The sequence below is a fragment of the Fukomys damarensis genome, unplaced genomic scaffold, assembly GCF_012274545.1.
Source record: "Fukomys damarensis isolate Sample0158 unplaced genomic scaffold, DMR_v1.0_HiC HiC_scaffold_12, whole genome shotgun sequence".
Taxonomy (NCBI): domain Eukaryota; kingdom Metazoa; phylum Chordata; class Mammalia; order Rodentia; family Bathyergidae; genus Fukomys; species Fukomys damarensis.
The window spans coordinates 55,230,939-55,244,870 of record NW_022900924.1 but is presented as its reverse complement, the minus strand read 5'-3'; the positions used below and the strand labels follow the sequence as shown (position 1 = coordinate 55,244,870).

At 59.3% G+C, this 13,932-nt stretch overlaps 1 protein-coding gene across 1 annotated transcript in view; it reads right to left on the bottom strand.

Moving 5' to 3' along the window:
• Window positions 1-4,177: 4,177 nt before the first annotated feature.
• Window positions 4,178-13,932, bottom strand: part of Als2cl (ALS2 C-terminal like) — a 17,515-nt gene continuing 7,760 nt past the window's right edge. The window contains exons 16-28 of the mRNA XM_033762705.1: window positions 13,792-13,906; window positions 13,274-13,351; window positions 12,672-12,802; window positions 11,272-11,427; window positions 11,089-11,185; window positions 10,855-11,012; window positions 10,456-10,524; window positions 10,104-10,277; window positions 9,226-9,268; window positions 9,000-9,061; window positions 8,766-8,915; window positions 8,400-8,496; window positions 4,178-8,245 (exon numbers count right to left, since the gene is read on the bottom strand). Of these exons, the coding sequence (XP_033618596.1) occupies window positions 8,171-8,245; window positions 8,400-8,496; window positions 8,766-8,915; window positions 9,000-9,061; window positions 9,226-9,268; window positions 10,104-10,277; window positions 10,456-10,524; window positions 10,855-11,012; window positions 11,089-11,185; window positions 11,272-11,427; window positions 12,672-12,802; window positions 13,274-13,351; window positions 13,792-13,906 (1,405 nt within the window). The 3' untranslated portion in view covers window positions 4,178-8,170. The remainder of the gene's footprint in view (window positions 8,246-8,399; window positions 8,497-8,765; window positions 8,916-8,999; window positions 9,062-9,225; window positions 9,269-10,103; window positions 10,278-10,455; window positions 10,525-10,854; window positions 11,013-11,088; window positions 11,186-11,271; window positions 11,428-12,671; window positions 12,803-13,273; window positions 13,352-13,791; window positions 13,907-13,932) is intronic.

The window sequence follows — 13,932 nt, the reverse complement described above, 5'->3', positions numbered from 1 at the left end:
TGTATCAGAGATTGAACTCACGAACTTGCACTTGCAAGGCAGATGGTAGAACCACTGAGCTAAATCACCGGCCCAATTTCTTTATATTTATATTTATGTTTTGTTTGTTTTTTGAAACATAGCCTCACTATGCAGTTCAGGCTGGCCTCAAACTCTCAGTAACTCTCCTGCCTCAGCCTCTTGAGTGCTGAGATTACAGGCGTGCACCACTATGTCCAGAAAAACACTTTTCCCTGGAACCTGGTAGATGAGTAACACAGGATTGGTTTACTCAAGGTGTCAAAGAGCCCTGGAGGGTGAAAGAGGCCCAGATGTCCAGCTCTCAGTCCATCCTGCCCAGCTGGCCTGGTGACCTCCTGGGGTCTGGACAGTCCTGGCTTCTGCAGCCTTGGTGCCCTGGAGGGGGGCAGACCCTGTTTCCTGTTGTCTCACCATGGGGGTCAGCAGGGTACAGCCCTTCACGGACCTGGTGGCCAGCATAGGAGATCTTGGGCGGTGTCAGGGGGTAGGCCAGGAAGGAGAGCTGTGGCCACCTTGTCAGGATGGGCCAGGAGCGCCAGGAAGGCCAGGACCCGCATCCAGGAATCAGTATGGGAACAGAGCCATGGACGGAACAGCGCACATGTCCCTAGACGCAGCGCTGGCGTGTTGTGAAACAAATGGAGGCTTGTGTGCTGCACAGCTCATTGTTTTCCAGAAGCTTCTAAGCAACAGCCCCATGCAGGGTGGCTGAGGAGCCTGAAGGGTCCGCTGCAGCCATGTTCCCTGTTGTACAGAGAGTAGCTTAGCTTTGTGATATAACAGACTGAGTTACTAAACTTCAGAGGGCTGTTGGACAAGGCCACATGCTGAGCGGGAAGCCTCCGCCATTTTCTAACTGCCCGCACTTTTCCATGTGGCCTCTAGAAGGAAGGTTGTTCAGGGTGTGGTGCTTCTAGAACCTTCTCCTAACGGGCCCATCTAAGTCGGGCCCGGGTCTGGGCATGCTCTCCACTTGTCTGCTTGGAGTCCCCACACATATAATTTATCCCGCACGCTCGGTGCTCCTTGACGAATGTTCTGGACAGCTATCTGCATTCAGAGCCTCCCTGGACCCAGAAGCCTGCCTTGAGGGCAGCTCCTGAGGCTCGAAAACTTGAGGCAGGAACCAGGAAGAATACCAGGACGCTGACAAAGCTTGAGGAGCAGTGGACCACACAGGGAGAAAGTGCAACTTTCTGCTCTGGGTTCAGACGAATTCATTCCTGAACTCGGCTGTTTCTGTCAGGGACCTGTCGGATAAAGGAGGAGGAGGAGGAGGAGGGGCCACCACAGCCCACATGGTTTCCTCTTGTCCTGCTGTCTTCCTTGGCCAAGATGGGGTCCTCGTGCTGACCCCGATCCTGGAGGAGGCGAGGTTTCTCCCGCCCTGAAAGCGGCCCACCTCTGGGCAGAGTCTGGGAAGGACGCGCTGGAGGTTTGCTCTTGTCACCTGACACCGCGCTTCGTGACGAGAGCCTGCATTCCACGCCAGCCCTTGCACCACGCAGGGACCTGTAACTCGGCTTTCCTGGTGTGTGCCTGCTGTGGCAATGGAAGGCTCGAAGGTCTCCCCAGGGCACCTTTCTGGGGAGGAGTAATTTAGATTATGAAGGAGATCACTGCGGAAGAAAGTCATCCTACATTTTCCCAGAATGTATACATGGAGAACTAAGGAGGGTCCAGGTTCTCTAGAGGGACAGAGTCAGTAGACATCTGCCTAATTACCCAAGGGCACCTACCAGGTAGGCTCACAGGACCGGAAGCAGGAGAGCCCTCTGTGGCCATCACACGCTGACCAGCTGAGGGTCCGGCCCGGAAAGGCAGAGGCTGCAGAACAGCCGGGTCCAGGGTGCAGGACCAGTCCAAGGTTAGAGGCCTGGAAGCTCGCTGTCCTGTCACAAACTGGCTCCTGAGCCGCAGCTTGGTGGGTGCCGGAAGACGATGTAAGACAACCAGGTCAGAGACAGAGGGCCAGTCACTACCTACGGCAGCAGAGAGCAAAGGATTAACATTCACACCGGGCCGCGAGCCCCAGTGCCGCAGAGGAGCAGGCAGACAGCTGGCCGAGGGGCCCACAGGTGAAGAAACCAAATCTTTCTTACTGGGTGGACCTTGCAAGTCTGCAAGCCGGCCAACCCTTCCTAGGAGTGAGGCCCTGTGCCTTCCGGTGCTGATGACACCCCCTGCACAACAACAGCCTCGCCTTCTGTCTGTACTGTAGGGGCTTCTGCTGAGTTTCCCTGAGGCCCCTCTGATGTATGTGACTGACAGAGGCTGGGGCTGATTCATCAAGTTTTATTCGTACAGGCTTTAATGAAATCAACCATGAGCAGTCCTTCGAGCAACAGGATGGAGCACTGTACAGTACTGATGGCGGCCATGCTGCCCAGGGTCCTTGACCCAACCAGCTGTAAAACTCCGCAACCATCAAAGTTTGCTCCTGAGCATTTCCTACTGATTTCCTCTTGTCCAGGGCATTGATCCAGCGGCAGCAGGATGTCCAGTGACTCTGGGGGCCCCCTCTTGGCCTACAAGGAGGAAGTCCAGGAAGAAAGTTCCACCATCCACAGCAACACCACCCAGGTAGCTTGGTGGCCCAGAATGTTCTCCAGAATCAAGGTGGTAAAAACCAGGGATGTTGTATTTTAGGACCTAAAATGGCCCCCAAAGCCCTGTGTGTCTGGAAGGTGATTGGACAAGGAGGGTGCCAGAGCCGACTCACTATGAGGAGGCGGGGCCTGTTTGGAAGAGGTGGGTCACGGGGGCGTGGCCTGGGGGGCTTCATCTCCTTCCCTGGCTTGGCCCTCCTCTCTCTGTTTCCTGGTCACCATGAGGTGAGCAGAGCTCCTCCGCCAGACCCTTCCACCATACCTCCCTGCCTTGGAGCCAACCAGTTTTTCTCATGGGTTTATAAAGGAAAATGCCCCGAGGATGTATGGATAAAGTCCCAGGGACCAAGGAGGCTCATTCTGGAGAATTCTCTGAGATAATCTGAGGGGTATGTGAGCCACAGGAGTTACTTCCTTAAGCACCCAAAGGTCTCTTATGACAAATCTTTTTTTTTGGGGGGGGTGAGACAGGGTCTCGCTTTGTAGTTGAGACTGCTCTGGAACTCACTATGTAGCCCAAGCTGGTCTCGAACTCACAGTGATCCTCCTGCCTCAGCTTCCCGAGTGCTGGGATTATAGGTGTGCACCACCACACCCGGCTTTCTTATGACACATTTTAAGGCCCAAGTACCCTAGAGGTTGACAGAATGGAGCCTAGGCATCTGCATTCTACACAGCCAGGAAAATTTTCCTCTCCTCTGAACTTTCCCAGAAAACATGATGGGTGCTCTGGACTTTGGTCCCACTTGGGGAAAGAAAGACGTCCATCCCACTCTTTTGTAATCTTCCTCCTTAAATGAGCTGTGGCTGAGTTAGATGGAGATGAAAGGATGGATTTTCTAAGCATAATACAAAAGGGTGAAGTTTGTCTTTATGATGATTTTTGAGTCTCAAATTGTGAATACCAAATAAATGAAATAAATTAAAATTTAAAAGTCAATAGAGGGCCAGGGATTTGGCTCCGTGGTTCTGCTGCCTGCCAACCAAGCGCAAAGGCCGGAGTTCTATCCCCAGTATTAAAAAAAAAAATTAATAGAGCTGTGCCTGATGTCTGCCATTATCTCAGCTACTTGAGAGGCTAAGGCAGGAGGACCCCCAATTACAGGGCAGTCTGGGAAATTAGCAAAATGTAGCTCAACAGTAGAATGCTTGGCTACCACCTGAGAGGTCCTGGGTTCAATCGCCAGTCCTGCAAAATAAACTAGCAAAGATCTTAAAATATTTTTGACATGTGCTTTATTCTAACTCCACGGAGCTGGGCTTGGCTCGGGAACTATTTGAATCAACATAACACGCGTAAGACTGGCGGCCTCAGGAGACGTGGGATGCCACCAGCTGCAAGCTCCTGACCCCTGCACGGAGAAGCACCCCCGAATGCGACCCTGAGCACAGCCCGCGGCCTGTAAACCCGGAGACCCCCACCCTGAGGCAGTGACGCAGCCAGCCACAGAGGAAAGAAACGCTGATTGTGTGCGCCCCCGGGAAAGGGGGACTGTTCCCCCGCGGACCAGGGCGCACATTGTGAGTCCTGTCACGAGAGCAGCAGTTTTGGGCAACCGGTGGTGCCAGCAAAATAAGAAGACTGGGTCCTTTATAAAGAACAGAGCTTTGCTTCTTACATTTCTGGAAGCTGGGAAGTCCCAGGGTGAGGGGAGCCCACATGGCAGCACCCCGGGTAGAAGGGGAAGGAGCAAGACAGCACGTGCGAGAGGGGCGGGAGAGGGACAGACTTTCGGTAACAAACCCACTCCGAGAATGAGAAAAACACCAGTAAGCCCCTCACGAGGACAGAGCGCCTCGTCCCAGCACGTGAACACTGGAGGACGCACAGCCCTGGAAGCTGGGGTCACAGCGACGCGGGGAGGAGCCCGGACCATGGTCGCCTGTGCCGGCCTCCAGGCAGAGCCGCGTCTGTGTCCGACCCTGGTCACCTGCCTCAGCCTTGCCCAGAGCAGCTGCTCAAGGACTAAAGGCACAGCCCGGATATCTGGAGCTGAGGTGCACACGGAACCCGGGCTGAGCGACAGATGGAGGATCTACTAGAGCAAAATTATCCAACCTCGTATCTGCCTTGATGATGGTTTCTACGCGATCTTCCACACGGGCCACGTCAGCCCCTGCGCTCGGCCTGGGCTGAGGCTGGGAGAGACCAAAGCCCCGCGCGCCCTGGGACGGCTGGGGGCAGGCAGCTGGGGCAGCCGGACCAAGACCCGGAGCCAGTCCGGGCGGGCCTGGAGCCGGAGCACTGCCGACCCACCACCAGCAGGCAGAGCATCGGCCTCCCTCCGCCTGCGCCTGCACAGCCGCCTCATTTCATGGGCCACTGGGCTGAGGGCTGTTCTGGAAACTGCTGTGGAAAATGGGGTCCTGGGGGAAAAGCAAGTCGATGGTCTACTTTAGGTTAATCTGTTACTTTCACCTAGGCCCAGGATCCCTGGTGGGAAACGGGGTGAGAAGGGCCTCCTAGATCCCCGGGACCTCAACACCAGACAGGTGAGAGGCACCCACAGGCCCGAGGGGCACGTTTGGCCAATGCTGTCACACCCCAGAGTGGACCAGGACAGCTTGCCTCCTGCCTCGGTGCCCTCCTGCCACCCATGAGGTTGCTGTCAGGCCACCATGCAGGCTGCTCCAACAGCAGCTGCAGCGTGGCCGGCAGATGCATGCCCCTCGCCCCCCTCGGGCCACCGCTGCCACCTCTGAAGAAGGGAGGGGGACAGTCCTGCCATGGCTAAGATCCAGAGGGGAGGGTCCGGGCCCAGTATTAACCGCAATCCCCCTGAAGATTCCCCAGTATTCAGGGAGGTCTGAAGCTGTCAGTCAACCAGCTCACCTGCCACCATGAGGGCTGAGCTGTCCTGGCTGCCCCACTCATTTGAACCAACCACAAGCCTGTATATGAATCAATCAAAAGACCCGAATTTGAACCAATCACAGGCCTGCAGCTGTTCTAGAAGCAGCCTCCCTTCACTTTTCTTGGTTTGTCTAGGAGGGCTCTGTCCAGTGTGCTGAACCCATGTGCTCCTGCACAGATCCTGTTAAAATAAAAACTCGCTCCAGTGGTCCTATAATCCGCTCGTGATACTCAGGTATCCCGAGTTACGCAGGTCCTGTAAACCTACTGAAGACCCCTGAGTAGTGGGGACAGAGTGGTCACTTCAAAAGAAGAAGCAATAAATACTAGGAACATTAGCCTGAAGGACTCTGTCATGATGCACCTGCCTTGGAGCAGCCTACCGTGGACTGAACCCTCCGATACTGTGAGCCCGACTCAGCCTCCTCCTTTACGCTGTGGGTGGTATTGTCCAGCAGTGGGAAAGCGAAGACACCCGGAAACCTTTCCCTCCAAAAGGCATCACCTTCACCGACTGGAGCCAGCGGCCAATGGACTGACCAAGTGGGTTGGCACGGACCGTGGGATGGCTTCATGCTCTAGTCCAATTCCCCGGAAGCAGACTGCATGGGCCTGTGCCCTCTATTCACGACACACGTCATGTCCATGGCCCAGGACCCTCTCGCAATGGACATCAGCGGAAGCAGCAAGGTGGCCAGCTCTGCAGAGCCCAGGTAAGAACCATGGTCACCTGCACATCGCCTCACACAGCGTGGGAATCCAAGCCAATGCTTCGTGACACCAGCACGAGGCCCAGGAAGGCTGCCGACTGTGCCTGACTGCCAGCTGCACGGTCAAGGGGCAAAGGGACTGCAAGGGCCATGGTCTGGTCCCGACAGGCAGTGTCTCCCAGAGCAACACCGGGTGTCGGCTACAGTACAGGCCTTCCCCACCCGCAGAGCGGATTGTGCCCCCGACGTATGGACGTGCCCTGGGACCCCTGATCCCAGCAGGCAGACGAGGGTCGGAGCTCCAGCAGTGGGTGGCTACCCAGGCGTCTGTGAGACATTTAGGGTTCCCTGTCGCCCACAGGCAGCAGATGCCGTTAAAGATGAGGTGGACTTTTTACAAAAATGGAGGAAGTAAGCACGTCCTAACTGCGATAGTTCCCCAGAAAAGCACCCCTCAAATACAAAGTTTGCTTAGGAGGAAGCGGGGAGGCCCAGCTGTGAGGCCCTAGCTCTGTACGTCACTCTGCCATCCCCTCAGTGCCTGCCTTCAGCAACAGCCACTGGAACCCATGTCAGAGACAAGGTGGGTGGAGGACAGGGCTCCCTGATCCCAAAGGAGGCTGGAGAGGTGCTGGGATCGCCATGGTATAGCAGGACGGGGTAGAGGTTCTTCCTGTCATGGGCCAGGAAGCTGGTAACAGTTGGAGGACCCTATGAGCCACCATAGTCCTGGGTGTGTGGAAATCCGCCCTCCCACCCGGGGACTTTCTCGGGGATGCCACAGCTTCCTGGCTGATACGGTTTAGATCTGAAATGTCCCCCACAGGCTCATGTGTTGACAGCTGTCCCCAGCTGATGACTCAGGAGGGGGCCCAGGTTGAAGGAAAGTCACTGGAGGTATAATGGGAAGGTGTGTCTTGTCCTCAGCTCTCCTCTGCCACACTGTCTGCCGTGGTGTTTCTGCCTGGCCACCAGCCTGAAGCAATGTGGCTGGCTGACCACGGACTGCAACCTCTGCAACAAACCTCTCTTCCTCTAGGTCACTCTTCTCAGGAGTTTGTCCCAGCGATGACAGCTGACTGTAACTGGCAGAACCAGAGCCCTGGCCCTGTGTTCAGATCTACGTGATGGGTAGAACGAGACCAGAAGCCTCTCCTGTTTCTTTTGCAGGCAGCCATGAAGGGGCAGCCAGAGCTCTATGGTCCCCGATGGGGCCCAGCCTTGGTTCAGTGTGAGCAGCTCTTTTACAGGGAGGAGGCTGCCCAAAGACCCAGTCCTGCACCTGGTGGGACCCACTAGAGCCACCATTTAAATAAAGCCCAGAGCCCCACACCCTACAGGCCCTGAGCCCAAGGTGCTTATCAGTCGGGGCCCAGGCAGGCCTCGTGGGAGCCTGTTGTGTCCCCACAGCCCACAGAGGCCGCCAGCTTGCCGTTCTCGACCTGCGTGGGACTTGCTGGTGGTGAGGCAAGGTCCATGCACACAAGGTGAGCGCAGCACAGCTCCTGGACTCCAAGTCCACACCCAGCAGGCCAGAGGCAGAGCCAGGGAGGACGCAGATCCTCAGGGACACCACTGGGGTCACAGCCCGCTGGAGCCTCTGGCCGGGAACGCAACAACAGGGACGACGAGACTGAGACAGCAGGGTTTCAGCGACGGCCCAACCAACAGACTACAGACAGACGCAGAAGGACTCCAGAAGTCAGCAAGGTGGCACCAGGCCCTGGTGGACCATTGCCCCGTTTACAGAGGGTGCCTCCGGGGCACACAGGGGGTGGCCTGGTCAAGAGGACACAAAGCTCAGGCTACGAAAAGCAGGGGCTCCTCACCCCCAGTTACGGGGTCATCAGAGCATGGTGATGCAGCCAGCCAGGGCAGTGGGAGGTTGCCTGAGAGAAAGACGGCACCAACTTCCCCAGGCTGTCCGGTGCCTGGAACTGGCTCCCGGACAGACAGGCAGCACGTGGCAGGTGCAGCTACCCGAGGTCCCGGAGGTCCCAGTGGCCAGGCAGCTGGCGCAGCCTCATGTCCTGGACGCACTTGTAACAGGACTGGGGAGAGAGGTGAGGTTGGACCACGTGCACGGGCGCCTGCTCAGCCTCAGCCCCGTCCTGCGGGCGGTGTGGGGCTCCCCTCTCCCACTGTGTCCCGGATGTGGCCGGGAGGTCCCCAGGATGGTGTCTGCGGCTTCCACACGGGGCTCACCTCCAGGGCCGTGAGCAGGAAGTCATACCGGCCACCTGTGTGGACCGGGTCCATCATGTCCTGGATCAGGTGGATCTCAGCCCCCAGATGCTGGATTCTGGAGAGCACCTTGTCCCCCAGGACAGCGACAGAGGGGGGCGGAGGGAGGGGAGAGAAGAGGGAGGGGGAGAGACAGAGAGAGACAGAGGGGCCCGTCACGAACCAGCGTGGAGAAGGGGAGGAGGGCTGGACCCCAGTGTGGCCCCTGCTCCGCCTGCAGTGCCCATGGGACCCCGGGGTGCTCCTCTCCAGGCCTTGGCTTCCCATCTGTCGTGAGGCAATGGCCACAGACATCGGGGACTGCGGCATGGCAGGAGGGGTCCTCACCGTGCCCGAGACACCACATAGATGAGCAGCGGCAGCAGGTTGTCCATGGGCAGCTTGTACTCCCGGCCCAGCACGCGCGACACAGTGGCCTCGATCTCCCCGTACGTCTTCTCCAGCACCTCCAGCTTCTCTCGGGGGTCCACTGTGGTGCTGCAGCAGGGTGCCAGCTCCAGGTCACGGCCCCGGGGACCCCACGTTCCTGCACCCCGCCCCACCAAGCCCTGGAGGACTCACACGATCTTCTGCAGACACTCGATGGCCGACAGGAAACATCTGTCCCTGACCAGGGAGCTCCGCTGGGGAGAGGCCAGGGGAGGCTGGGGTCCTGGCGCCAAGCCCTCCGCCACCATCACGGACACCGCACAGCCCACGCAGAGGACAGAGGGACCCTAGCTACACTGCAGGCCTCGCTCCGGGCAGCTCTGACGGGGCAGCTGGGCTCCGGAGCCCTGACACTCACCTGATTACTCGTCAGCCGCAGGTCCTTCAGGGGCCACAGGTGCCTGGAACAGGAAATGGGAGCTCAGGGAACAGACAGTCTGCATCCCACAGGAAGGAGGAGCGCAGGCAGGAGAGAAAATGGTCCCACCAGCATGGCCTGGGGCACATGAGGAGGGCCAAGGCAGGAGAAGCCAGGAGACTCCTGAGCAAGGCGTCCCTCAGCACCACATGACAGAGGAGGCCCATGTGTGGCAGGAGACAGTGGCTGTGCGCCCCATGAGGACAGGAATAAGTCACTTGCAGTGTCAACATATCAGAGTTGCTAAGGAGAAACATTTTTTGATGGTGGGTAGCATGGTAGGTAGCTCACACCTGTTACCCCAGTACTTGGGAGGCTGAGGCAGGAATATCACAGAGAATATAAGCCAGCCTGGGCTATATAGTGAGTTCAAGGCCAGCCTGAACTGCAGAGCAAGACCCTGTCTCAGAAAAAAAGAGTGAAGTCCTCAGTTTCCCCCTCGGGGACCTCCTGTCCGCACTCTATCCAAGTGCCCCATGCTGGCCTGGACATGGAGGTAGGCCCGGTCATTGACGAAGTGTTCCAGGTGGGCTCAGGGGCCCAGGCCAGGCCAGCAAGGGACTTAGGGGCCCCACCAGAGCTGTTGGGTAGGGAAATGCCAGCTTCCCTTGGGGACACACGACCCTGAGCAGGGAGGGCCAGTCCTTGAGAGTGCTGCAATGTTTGTCACCACAAGGGGGAGCCAGAGAAAATCCAAAGAGAGACTGCGCTCAGCTTTGTGGAGTGGTTGAGTGCTTAGATCCAGCCACACCTGCGTGTAGACCCCAGAACCCATCCAAGTTTCCCTGAAGACAGAGCACAGGCACCGGTGGGCTCACCTGTGCACGTCCAGGAACTCCAGCAGCTTGGTGTCGGGAAACAGGTTCAGGTTGGTGATGCCCTGGCTGTACAGCCTGTCTTCCCTCTCATGCAGCAGCAGGTAGAGGGTGAAGAGCTCAGAGTAGAAGCTGGGCAGCACGAGGGGGAGCATCAGTCCATGCACCCGCCGGTCCCTGAGAGAGACGGGGACGCGTTGGGCACAGCAGGTGCATTGTGTGCACATCCCCTCCCGACTTGCCCACAGGACAGAGGTCATAGGTGGCCATGATCCACAGGTGACTAAGACACAGTGTGTGGCCACCGGCAAGGGTGCCGGCCCTGCCCAGCCACCCCTCCCTGGGGCCAGCTCACCTCGTCTCTGCATCCTCCGCCTCCTCCGGGACCTGGCCCTTGAGCTGTAGGGCCACCTGCAGCAGACCCCTGCGACCAGGGAGAGGGACACAGTCAGCTGCCACCCGTGGGCCAAAGAGCCGCTCCCAGAGCCAAGGACACAGAGCCACAGAGCTCAACACCCCAGCAACCGCGGGCACAGGGCTGGGGCCAGGGGACGTGGGCACTGAGGATGTGGGGCTTCTATCTGCAATGACCAGCAGCTCCAGGTCCCCAGAGCCTGGGAGGGCCTCGGACACCCACCCAGCACTGCCAATGGCCCTGGCTGTCATCTCCGTCCCCTGCACCCACAGCTGCACCGCTGGTTCCTTGCTGAGCAGGGCTGGGGTTAGAGGAGCTGCGCCCATCTGGAGGGCTCACCGGTAGGCAGCCCAGAGCTCCCGGGCGTGCTGCTTCACCTCCTCCTGCGCCAGCCCCTGCAGGTGCTTGTTGGCCCCGATGCCCGTGTAGGTGGCCTGGAAGGTCAGCATCAGGGTGCGGAGCAGCTTTCCCAGGGGGTGCCGTGTGGTGCTCAGAGCCTGGGAGGGGGAGGAGGTGAGGCAGACACTCAGCGCCCCCTTCCCGGCCAGGACGGCTTCCGGGCAGGACCCTCACCTTGTGCAGGTACCGCCGTAGGGCTGCGGGCTCCCGGTGCTGCAGCAGCTCCTCCAGGACGTCCTCCATCCTGCCTGCTTTGTCCTTGAGGCAGCCCCTGGGTGGCACAGGGCACAGCGTCGTCTCTGGGCCAAGCCCGGGCCCAAGCCCAGCACCGGACCCGCAGGCCCAAGCCCGCCTCACCTCTCACAGCTCAAGTAGTCCCTCGAGCTCTGCACGTGGAAGCCCAGCAGGGCCTCCTGCAGCTCCCCGGGGCAGCCGGCATTCACAAATTCCCAGAAGGGGCTGTAGACGCCCCGCCAGCGGCTCTCCACGGGCAAGGCGCCCAAGCCCAGCTGCCTGTGCCAGATGGGACAGGCGGCGAGAGGTGAGCTGCAGGCCCAGGAGATGGGGAAGACAGTGGAAGACGTGACCTCAAACAGAGGGGGCAGGAGGACGAGCCCTGTGCCAGAGAACCCCAGAATCCCAGAAAGGTGGAGACTGGAGGTCTGAGCTGAGGCCAAGGCCCAGCGGCAGTCTTGGCCCTAAAGAACCTCTGCCCTCAGCTGGCCACACCGGAGGGACACCTGGCCACGCGCCTCTAAGGGACAGCGTCACACCTGAGTCCCATGGCTGCGGCAGTTTCTCCAAGGGACCGCTGTCCTCTCCAGCCTGCTCTCTGAGGGAAGCCACACAGCCATGCCCTCTTCCTGTCCCAGTACCACCCTCTGAAACCCTCTGATGATGCTTGGAAACCAGTTTCCCAAGGAAGAACTCTGTCCTCAGGGAAAAAACATCTGTCCCCCTCACCGCTACACGGTGACAGCCAGAGCAGCCAGCAACTTCCTTCTCCACCTCTGCTGCTGGGGACCACATCACTATCATAGGCCCTGACTGCCTCTCTTCTAAGATCGGTTCATGATTTTCCTTTCTTTGTCCTTTTCTTGCCTGTATCTGGTTTGTAGATAGTCTCCAACAGAGCCCGCCCCGAGCGAGCTGCAGGTTCACAGCCTGGCTTCGTGTTAAAAGTCTGACTCTGCCTACGGGCCCACAGCGGTTGCCTGAAGAGCCAGCAGTTGTGTGGGACGGAAGAGCTCCCCACACTGTGACCAGTGGCTCAGTGAGCCGCGACCCTGGGACGTCCTGGAGGGCAAGACAACAGTGCAGCTAAGGGCAGCGTGACTGTACGCAAAACTTCTATAGAAGCAAAAATTAATCTGTGGGAAAAAACAACTTTCCCATTAATGGATGAGCTGTTCATTCCCTTGTTGCTAGGCCCCTGCACGGTCAGTACTCTCCACTTCGCTGTTCCCTGCACCGCCCCTTCCCTGCAAGAACTGTGTGTTCAGTAAATAGTGGCAGGCTCCAGAGTCAGTGCCCCCTCTAAGAGCTCTGACCATCCTGGGCCCCCCGTCCTCTGCCATCCTCTCCCGTACCCTTGGTTGGAAGATTGTGCAGCTTCCGGTAGGTCTTGTGCCCCCTCTAGAACAAGCCATGGGCCAAAGCCTCGGGCTCCCTGCAGGTCCGTGGTGGGGGAGGTTATCCCTGCCCTGAGCCTCTTGGATGCTTGGCTCCACCGAGACCTTGGCCAGGCGGCCGCTCACCTCTTGTGGGTGCAGCTGGGGTCCGGTGGGAGGGCAGCCGTGTCCAGCACGCCCTGTGTGTACAGCCCTCTCTCTGCCCCGCTGCCGAATGAGCCCTCCAGGGTGAAGCCGTTGGGGAAGGTGATCTTGCCCTGGGCGAGGGGACGGAGGCAGGGATGTCTGTGTGTCTGGCTGCCCGCTCCCCGCTGGGACAGCCTCACACCTGGCCATCCAGGTGAGACAGGCCAAGGACAGACAGGGTTTCCCACCGCAGCGAGAGAGAGGGAGGCCAGGGAGAAGCAACTGGGCCGGAGGGACAGGGCCTGTGCTCTCATGCACCCGGCCCCCACCCCTTTGTGCCCACAGTGCCTTCCCGTCCCTGACAAACACTCCCAGAGCCCTAGTGGCAGCGCCAGGACTCCCTGCCGGCCAGCTGAGGCAGGAGCACACAGAGGACAGTGGCCGAGGGGACGTGGCTAAAAGACCCCAGTGCCCTCTGGACACAAGACACTTCCTCCTGTCCGCTCCCGGTCAAGCCAGGACTCTGCTGCCCCTGCCCAGGCCCTCAGCTCTGGGCCCAAGGCCGGGCCAGCCGACACCCACCCAGGCCTGGAGGCCCTCACCGTCCCCTCGAGGGTCAGGTCCCTGGTGAAGGTGCCTTCGTACAGCGAGTCGTCTTCCGAGAGGAGGACCCCAGGGCCCTGGGGGAGGGTGGGCAGAAAGGTGGTAAGGGCTTGGGAGGGGCAGCCAGGGGACCCCAAGAGGGACTGTCGCCCTCAGGCTGCTGGGCCCCTCTCCCCTCTGGCTTCCCTGCAGGCCCAGGCCTGCTCTTCACCCCAGGGCTCCCCTGCTTCCCCGTTCTGGCCCAGGCTTCTTGTTTGTCATTTGTATGCTAGGGACAGTGACTGTCTCTGGAGCTCCCTGAGGGCCCTGCAGATGGGGGAGCCAGGGATCCAGGAGAGTGGGTGCCTACAGACCAGGTCAGCACTGCACACACCCTTCCGGCTGGGTCAGGGCGTCTGCACAAATACCGCTAACCTGAGTTTCGGGGAAACTGAGGCTGGCCAGGGCTGGGACTGGGCAAGGCCAGGGTGGGTGCGTGGCAGAGCCAGGGCCCTCCGGCTCCCTCCCTGTCACTCACCACCATCTCGTCGGCCTGGAAGGTACCCTGGTAGCACAGCCCCGCCTGGGTGACGACCACCCCCGGGCCGTGTCGCAGGTCCGCCTGCCACGAGCCGATGTAGTGCTCGCCCCTGGGGGAGGGGCCAGCATTGTCACCGAG